The sequence below is a fragment of the Hyposmocoma kahamanoa genome, unplaced genomic scaffold (genome assembly GCF_003589595.1).
Source record: "Hyposmocoma kahamanoa isolate Upper Pololo Valley unplaced genomic scaffold, ASM358959v1 63, whole genome shotgun sequence".
NCBI classification, from domain to species: Eukaryota; Metazoa; Arthropoda; class Insecta; order Lepidoptera; family Cosmopterigidae; genus Hyposmocoma; species Hyposmocoma kahamanoa.
In genome coordinates this window covers 2,653,243-2,662,248 of record NW_020653851.1, presented here as the reverse complement: position 1 = coordinate 2,662,248, position 9,006 = coordinate 2,653,243, and the positions used below count along the sequence as shown (strand labels likewise).

The window sequence follows — 9,006 nt, the reverse complement described above, 5'->3', positions numbered from 1 at the left end:
TCTTTAACGCTGTTGACCTTGGCTCCGAATTATAACTACTTTAGTGATGAAGGGCTACACAAGTCCTGAATGAAGCCACCCTAATAATAATAATAAGTATAACAGATCCTGTCAAACGTGAAATAACAGTATTTGCATAGATAAATTTGTATTCATTTAATGTTGGGTGGTTTCAATCCGTTTTTTCTGAGCCAGCAAGTGTTGCGAAGGTTTTACACACATATATATATAATCCTAATATATATTAAGATAGGTAGTATTTTGATTTATCTGTTTGGATTCTATTAAGAGTTTTTTTGATGTTTTGTTTTTCTTACGAGGCTGACATAAATAAAGAGTAAAAAATTAAATATGAAATACCATTCTCTATAATTATCAACATAGGTATTTACTTAAAATGGTTTATTATTTGATGCAAATCATTTAATATTGATAATGATGATAATACGCTTTAGCAGTCATCCATTTTATCACTTATTACCTACCAAAATTAACAAATATACAATGTAATTGTAAATGATTGAACTATAGACGTGGAAGACAGGACCCCTAACTAGGTAAATCATGTGCTATGATACTCCTGACCTTCTCTATTGGAAAACTATAGGCAGTATAGATAAATGTAAATATTTTATACAAAATTAAATGGAAAAATACTTTTACTATTTACATATTAAATTATTTTTATTACACACAAAATGCTTTATATTTCTTTCTATCGTTATATTATTTTAATGTAATCATCTCTACAAGTACATTACATACATTTGTGTAGCAATACCTTCTATTGACGATGACGGAAAACGTTGTGATGAAATCTGCATGTTGAAAAAGGTTGCCATGACTAGAATATTCTCCTTAGAGGACACTTCTACCCAGCAATGGGATGTATGATGAGTTGACTATTTTGTTTGTGGACCCCCGGGATACACTCGAGCCATCGAGTATATAACCAGAAATAGAAACGGAATGTCATTTAATTTGTTTGACAACTATTCTGTCATATCACTACTGTGACAACTGCGCTTTGATTGGCCAGCCCGAATTCGAAACAATTGATGTGTGTCGTCAATGGGTGTCATCGATTGTTTCACTTCAAATCGACCAGTAAACTTTAGATTTCCTATATAATGGACGAAAATTGCAAAATTACATTTTTAATATTTGATCACCGATAAAAATTGATTTCGTTTGTTTTATAATTAGATGTTTTGCTGTTTTTCCCCACACTACCGAATGAAACAGCTCGCCATTTTTAGAGATTATTATCTTTTTTACAATAAATACAGAGTATTTTTGGAATATACAGAGACCTACACACAGGTCAGTTGTAGGCGCTGTCTATATTTCAGTGCAAACGAATTTGATATTTATATATGATGTATCACTGATGAGTTAGCAGGAATGTATGACTCTTATTTCGTCTCTATTTCTGATTATATACTCGATGACTCCAGCTAACAAGGGGTCCATGTCATCGGAAAAAAAATTGGCAATCCAATATGTTTACTTTCTATAAACGGAACTATCCACTTTACACAAATAGCACCTAGTACATACGTAATCCTTTCTTATAATAGACGTATAAATTACCTAAAGTATGAAGTTTCATATTCACTTAAGTAAATTTATAAACTATATAAAGATGATTTTATATAGTTTATATTTACGAAAATAAGTAGCATTATCTCAGCTGTCAAAATCACATTTTGAAATTGATGAATTTGTAAAGAAATACATATTACAATGGCAGGGGGTCTACGCAAACACAGACAAAAAGTTTGGGAACCTCTGTTTTAGGCTGTCCTGTACACTAAATGGGCCAATACACTTGAAAAGATCTTTAACCATTAGTGAGATTTATATGGCCTGCTTTTGTCGTTTTATAAAACATTACAAATACATTTCAAATAATTACTTCGTTTCTAGGCTATGGATTCTAAGACGAGAGTCAAAGGCCCAACAGGGTTTGTCACTGAACCGCGGATGGCAGAACACAGATGTCTCTGGGACGAAAACTACCCAGAATGCCCAGAGAGACTTATTGGAGTTATAGATAGGTATGTTTAGATTGTCTCATTTGGAGTTAAAATATGTTTTGGACTTAGAAAAGCCAAATGCAAACTATCTATTGTAAATTGTAATTTTATATTCTGAGATGATAATAATAATAATACAATAAAGCTTTTTATTTTTTAATATCATTAATCATTCCGATATTTCGGAGAGTGGTATTATCCATTCTATGCGCATTACATGAGGTTTCAGAACGAATACTTTGCTTATTCCGACCTCTGTTAATAATACAAAAATTACTTCCTAGTTCATAAGTCTGCAAACTTTATTTTGCAGATGTCGAGAGCTGAACCTTATAGAGCAATGTAAGGAATACCCACCTCGAGCAGCTACAAAAGAAGAATTGTGTGTTCTACATTCACCATCTGTCTATGAGCTTATGGAGACCACACATCTGAATCAGGATCTGGAGTACTTGGAGGAGGTGTCTTCTAGATATGATGCAATTTATATACACCCTGTAAGTTCTTTCACAAATTAAGTAACTACGATACGTTTAAAAAATTTGTATTCAAGTCATTTGCACTTCGGCACTTTAGTCCCGGGTTTGATTCCCAGTACAACCTATTTAGATAAATAGATAAAACGTTTATCAATTCCATGACAACTTATTTACTGAGATACACTAAAACTAACACTATAATTATTATCATATTTGTTTATAAGTGGTTACTTAAAAAGAACAAATTTTAATAACAGAAGGAACATACAACTACACAAATAACTAATTGAACCAAATAGTTTTGGAAGTGATGTAGGTGAAAAAGAACTGGCTCAGCATAAACGCAGCAGCTTCCCACGGCACTGATCCCACGGCACTGATATTCTGTCAGAACGCCGCCACTTATCATCTCAGACAGTCCTCTGGCGTTATCGTATCATTTAATAAATATTACATTTATATTTCTATTTTAAGAAAAATATATCAATTTGGTACATGAACTTTCCTTAATTAGGGTTACCTATCAGAAATCCGAAATGACGTTTTCCTGAAATAACATTTGCTCGAATTTTCATAACCTCTAAAGTAATTCAGCCATACATACATCTTTGCGATAAACATCCTGAAAAAACAACTTTTCGTTATAATTCGGTTTTTGGGGTAATAAAAATTCGAACCAACGTTATTTTCGACAAAATAAATTCGAGTTTGTGATTTAATTAGTTCTAGTACACGTACAAGGGCAATGATACGTTTTTATAAAGTTACCACACTTACGACCGCTTCTACGTAAAGTATCGTATGTCGAAATTGCCAAGTTTACAGAGGAGCGTTTTAAAGTTCCCAATTCACTGAAATGAGCATAACATGTGACTTTAGCATTACTGTCACATAGAGTATTATAAAATTCTAGGTATTGGTTAGATGATCTATTAAATGATCACTCTATGTGAGTAACGAGTGAATTAAGAAGTTTAAAACGCTACCCTGTAAACTTGGCAATTTCGACATACGATACTTTACGTAGGAGGGGTCCACTTGTATGGTGTCATTTCCTTGAAGTGGTGTAAATATCTATCTAATCCGTTTATTAATAAATTCGAGTTTTGAAAAGCAGCGAATTTTTCTATTCTAGAGCACCCACGAACTAGCCCTAATAGCAGCAGGGTCTACGATAGACATAGTAGACCGGGTAATAACCGGTGAAATTCATAACGGCGCGGCGTTCGTTCGTCCGCCCGGACACCACGCCATGCGGGCAGAGCCTTGTGGGTACTGCTTCTACAACAACGTCGCTTTGGCTGCGAAACACGCTCTCGATAAAGGGGTTAACAGGTTAGTTACACTTAACAATCATATTGCACCCTTAACCTGTTAAAACCCAGCAAACTGTAACGAGAAAAGCGCTATACGCCCAATGACGCCCAATAAATATAATTACATGCATCAAACTCAAGCAAGTATACCCTTAGTGTTATGATAATAATGTTATGAAAACTTTTTTTTAACTGACTTTAAAAAAGGAGAAGGTTCTCAATTCGACTGCTTTTTTCTGTGTACGTTATGCGATAACTCAGGCACTTGCGAACCGATATTGAAGATTCTTTCTTTTTTTTTTCGGAAAGAGGTTACCGCAGTAATGTTCCCATTTAAATTTGAAAAAAATATTCCACCTCTAAGGGTTGCAAACTAGGGGATGAATCCGGTTTCACGCACTTTCCGGTAACCGATTTCAATAAAACTTGGCAAATAGATGTAATTCCCCTTATTAGGTCGGTTTTTAGTACTCTGTACTGATATTATTCTAAATACCTTTTAAATAGAATTATTTTATGGAATATAAAGCTCTGAATTTGAATGCAATATTTTTCATTATAATGTACACTAAGCGTATACGTGATCATAGGAATAATAATGTAACATTTTCATTGTCATTACATCCTCTTTCAACCAAGATAAAATGAATAAAACACATGAAATAAATCTTTGTGTCAGTTTTCATACCAAACAGAATTTTATCATATTTGTGGTGTCACGTACATTTTTTCCACCTAGCTTGTCAGTTTAACAAAAATGAATTTGAATTTGAAATTAGAAAAAAAATCATTGTGAGTGCGATACTTAACTGTGATTCTGTCGATCCACAGACAAACACAACAAATATTGTGTCTACAAAGATTTTTTTTTTAGAATACTGATTGTGGATTGGGACGTACATCATGGACAAGCAACACAACAAATGTTCTATGATGATCCAAGGTAACTATTTGAAATTGAAATATTTCTTATTTGACCGACTTCATAATTTGTTGAATCGACATTTGTTCACATTTATCAAATATAAAATATCGTAGGTAGAAACAACTCTAAGGAGCCAAATGGATCGTTCCCTTAAATTTTTATCATCCAAGGACGATGAAGCTGGTAAAATAACATTTTGTTTAAAGTTATTGTTTCTTGAATTGAACCTTTTTGTATAAAATGACTTCCAAACAAAAGAGGTGGCCATTATTAATTAATGTCGGCATTTTTTGCATATGACTGCTATTAATTTGACTTATTGCTATTGATACAAATGTCGAACGACCACAAAGTGAAATTTCTTCGATCCTACTGGACTCGAACCAGTGTCTGTTGCCTCAGTGTGGCTACCAATTTTACTAAATGAGCTACGGGTCGAGCCAGCATGTTTTTCTGCAAGTTTGTGTGATTTGATTGAAGCTGTAGAAACATTTCAATCAGGTAGGTGTTTTATAGTGTAGTTCTTTATAATAAAAGTCTCAGTCGAGTCTAACACTTGTAATTACTATAAATGTAAATTACAATACAGCACGGTGGCGGCGGCCATCATAGACAATAGAAAACTACTTGTCATCGACAAGATGCTATAAAATAAAGACACCCACACAGAGTGTCACAGTGCTGTGTTACTTAGCTATGACCATAACAGTAGGGTGTTATAATTATTTAATCGTATTCAACAGAGTAGTATACTTTTCAATACATCGCTATGAGTACGGCGCGTTCTGGCCAAGCCTGCGTCAATCGGACTTCCACTACATAGGATGCGGACAAGGCAAAGGCTACACGTTCAACGTGCCTCTCAATCAGACTGGCATGCAGGATGCTGACTATTTGGCTATTTGGCATCAGTTACTGCTACCTATGGCGGTAGAGGTACGTCGGTATTGACTTCTTAACTTGTCTGCAATAGTATAAATTAACATAAAGTATCGAATATAGTGTTCCATTACAGGATCTTTTCCTTTTATCTCAAGAATACAAGATATTTATTCGCTGAAAAATGTAGTTAACAATATGGGTCTTGTGGCATATTATATTAGACTACATTTCACGTACATTTCACCAAGACTTGACATGCGGATATATTACGCAATTCTTATTTCACTTTTGATGGTGCATGCATTTAAAGTTAAATTAATACAATAGTACATAAACAAACAATAACAACTGGAATTTAACCAGCAAATAGGAAGTAAAAAATGTAACATACACTTCCGGACACATAATTCGCGCAAATGGCATTGTTTGGGCTGTATTTCCCTGTATTTAGTTGATGCGATAGGGAAGTCATCCCAAAATGAGTGTTACAGCTCATAGGTTAAGTTTATTTAATACTTTTCTTCACACTTATCTACTCAAAACCAAATCGTCGGTTAGGTGGCCAGGTATCCTAGGGCGTCAACTGTACATAAAAATGTTTTATTTTGTCATTTAATTCAGGCCACATGACCCGTATAATACATTATGCCTTAGGACTAACATACATACTTACAATATTACATATTTTTAATTAAAAACATATTACATACGTACAATATAATATTTTTTTATATAAAAACGCATTTGACCTCCATATCTCCTGATGAAAAGTGATGATGAGTTGGACGATGTAGCATGCACACCCAAATAATGCCTATTCACTCTCGCCTTGAAAAGACCCAAGTTATAACGTTCAGGGAACAAGTACGCGGGCAGGGAATTCCACTTCTAGCCGCTCACCATATAAATGTGAAAGTAATATCCACAACATAGGCGTGATACCCCAGCCCACGTCTAGTCCCTCGATGATGGAAAGGGGAAGGCGGAATCAAATTATGCAATTCCATCGCAGTCTCCGTGATATATCCTGTAGAATACCGATAAGCAGGCAACTATAACATGCTTACATCTTGATGATCTTAAGTTAGTAGAAGGCCGATATCAAATATACTGTATTATTATACCATAGTATTAATAAGACAAGTAGTGTAACCCATACGAACGTAACAGCACGGCTTGTATGTGTGCGCGTCCATTCGCACACATTCGCATTATGTCGCAGGGCACTCGCGTTGCGTAGCGCGCATCTCGCCTTTCATTACACATTTCAAGCGTTTGCGCGGTGTTTAAAAAATGACATCAAAATAATAGGCGTATTTATTGGCGCGCTAGGTGGCGCTAGTGTAACATGCGCCGCTAGGTACAATTATTTATTACTTGAGAATGACTGATATGTACCGAATGTGTGTGAATTATTACTTAATCGACAGGGGTAGTTTGTAAACTGGCAAACCGATGCAATGCGAGTACTACTTTTTGTTTATGAACGCTATTTTTAAAATACAGCCAGTAACATTTTGTTTTGTGAACTTGTTTTTAATCTTTTTTTATCCAATTTTTAGTACCAACCGGAGCTGATACTAATCTCAGCAGGCTACGACGCCGCAGTGGGCTGTCCGGAGGTAATTCCATTTCTTTCTATCACAGTATAAATCTGTATTTGTCTCTTTCAGTACGCCCCCGAATTGGTCATCGTTTCGGCTGGGTATGACTCCGCGTTGGGAGACGAGAAGGTTTGAACGTTTCTAACGTTTTGAGGTTTCAATGCTTGTTTTCCGTTCATTGTTGTCATTTGTGCCGTTGTAACCGGTGCTACAAAAAATCCGACCACATTTCTGCCGGTGATCATACTCATGACAGCAAACAACTTTGTGATTGGTCCTTAATACAAATTTCAGATTTATTGCGCACATCCACATGTCCTGCTTTTGGGCTTTCTGATAATGATATACGGCAAATAATAATGGTAACGAATAATTTATCTACAGTAGGTGTGGTTTACAGAGCTGTAATGAACATATTTATAGTAATCATCGAGTATATAACCAGAAATGGAGACGAAATGTCATTAATTTGTTTGAAAACTATATATAACTGCGCTCCGATTGGTCAGCCCGAATTCGAAACATTGACATTAATATACGACGGTTGCCGTCAATAGTTTCACTTCAAATCGACCAGTTTAACTTTAGATTTGCTATACTATTATAATTGTAATTTGAAATTGATAAACTTTTATGAAGTTTGGGAGAACCTTGTCAGTAGAAATGTTATTGTAAGGATAACTATATAAATAAAAAAATATAAATTTAATAAATGGCTTGTAGATCAGCGTCTCAAGACCGTATTTACAAAATGACATAAATATCAAAAAGCGTTCAAATAAACCGCTTAAGAGAGTTGATTATATTTATTTTCAGTCAAAATAAATATAATCTGTTACTTCATGTTTCACCTGCTTTAAGTCAATAACTCATTAACTCATTCGTAATACTAGATAATAATAATAAAGCGACAGACAAAGCGGGGAAAGGGGAAGCAGGGTTCTGTGATGTAAACATGTTGTGACTTTATTTCACAGAACTATGATACCAATTCCGAATCTCTTCTCCTTGTGGTCCCCCTGGTAACTATAGTGAGAAGTACTATAATACTTAAATCTCATAAAAAATTCAAAAAAATAAAATCTCAAAAAATACTCGCCGCGACGCACTGGCTAACGCGTCGTTGTAAGGCTAAAAGGCTTCTGGTTATGATAGTGCAAATTCACCTGTGATTACCGGAGCAACGAAATTAACCCAGAATGCCCAGATCAGAACCAATTTCGAAAGATCGTTTTCCAAATTAGTCGTACTGATATATTAAACAAGTACCTCCATTATCCAACGCCCATAGTCATCGACGTCAGAGTCTAACAGTACTAACCGCTGGGCCACCGAGGTAGTAAAATAAACCTGAATCTACTTTTTTCCGAGATATGACCTAATCTTAAGATTGTCGCACGCGCCTTTTAACTTTTTGATTAGTTGCTGCAAATAATGACTGAGGGATGAAAATCTTTCATACATTTCTCATAGGTGGCGCTACCGCAAAAAAAGTCGTTAAAATAAAAAATATCTGCAACGATTACTTAGGGTCGTATTCCAGAACTCTACTCAATACTCAAGTCAGGAGTTGACTTGAGTATTGCAGTGAGCACTGAAAATCATACTCAAGTCCTTGCCATTAGGGTCGTATTTCCAGTGCTTGAAATCATACTCAAGTCTGCTCAAATCCTGACTTGAGCATTGAGTAGAGTTCTGGAATACGACCCTAAGGATAAAACTACTCACCTAGGAAGCTGAAGTTGCTAGTTCTAGTAGCAG

At 35.2% G+C, this 9,006-nt stretch overlaps 1 protein-coding gene across 3 annotated transcripts in view; it reads left to right on the top strand.

The window, feature by feature from the left end:
• Nucleotides 1-9,006, top strand: part of LOC113230132 (histone deacetylase 6) — a 34,442-nt gene that overhangs the window by 5,904 nt on the left and 19,532 nt on the right. For 2 of the 3 annotated variants that reach the window (XM_026463912.1, XM_026463910.1), the window contains exons 2-7: nt 1,930-2,060; nt 2,353-2,536; nt 3,654-3,853; nt 4,709-4,777; nt 5,503-5,695; nt 7,204-7,263. In XM_026463912.1, the coding sequence (XP_026319697.1) occupies nt 1,930-2,060; nt 2,353-2,536; nt 3,654-3,853; nt 4,709-4,777; nt 5,503-5,695; nt 7,204-7,263 (837 nt within the window). Of the gene's footprint in view, nt 1-1,929; nt 2,061-2,352; nt 2,537-3,653; nt 3,854-4,708; nt 4,778-5,502; nt 5,696-7,203; nt 7,264-7,314; nt 7,375-9,006 lie in introns of all 3 variants that reach the window. The other variant, XM_026463911.1, reaches the window with a different exon arrangement.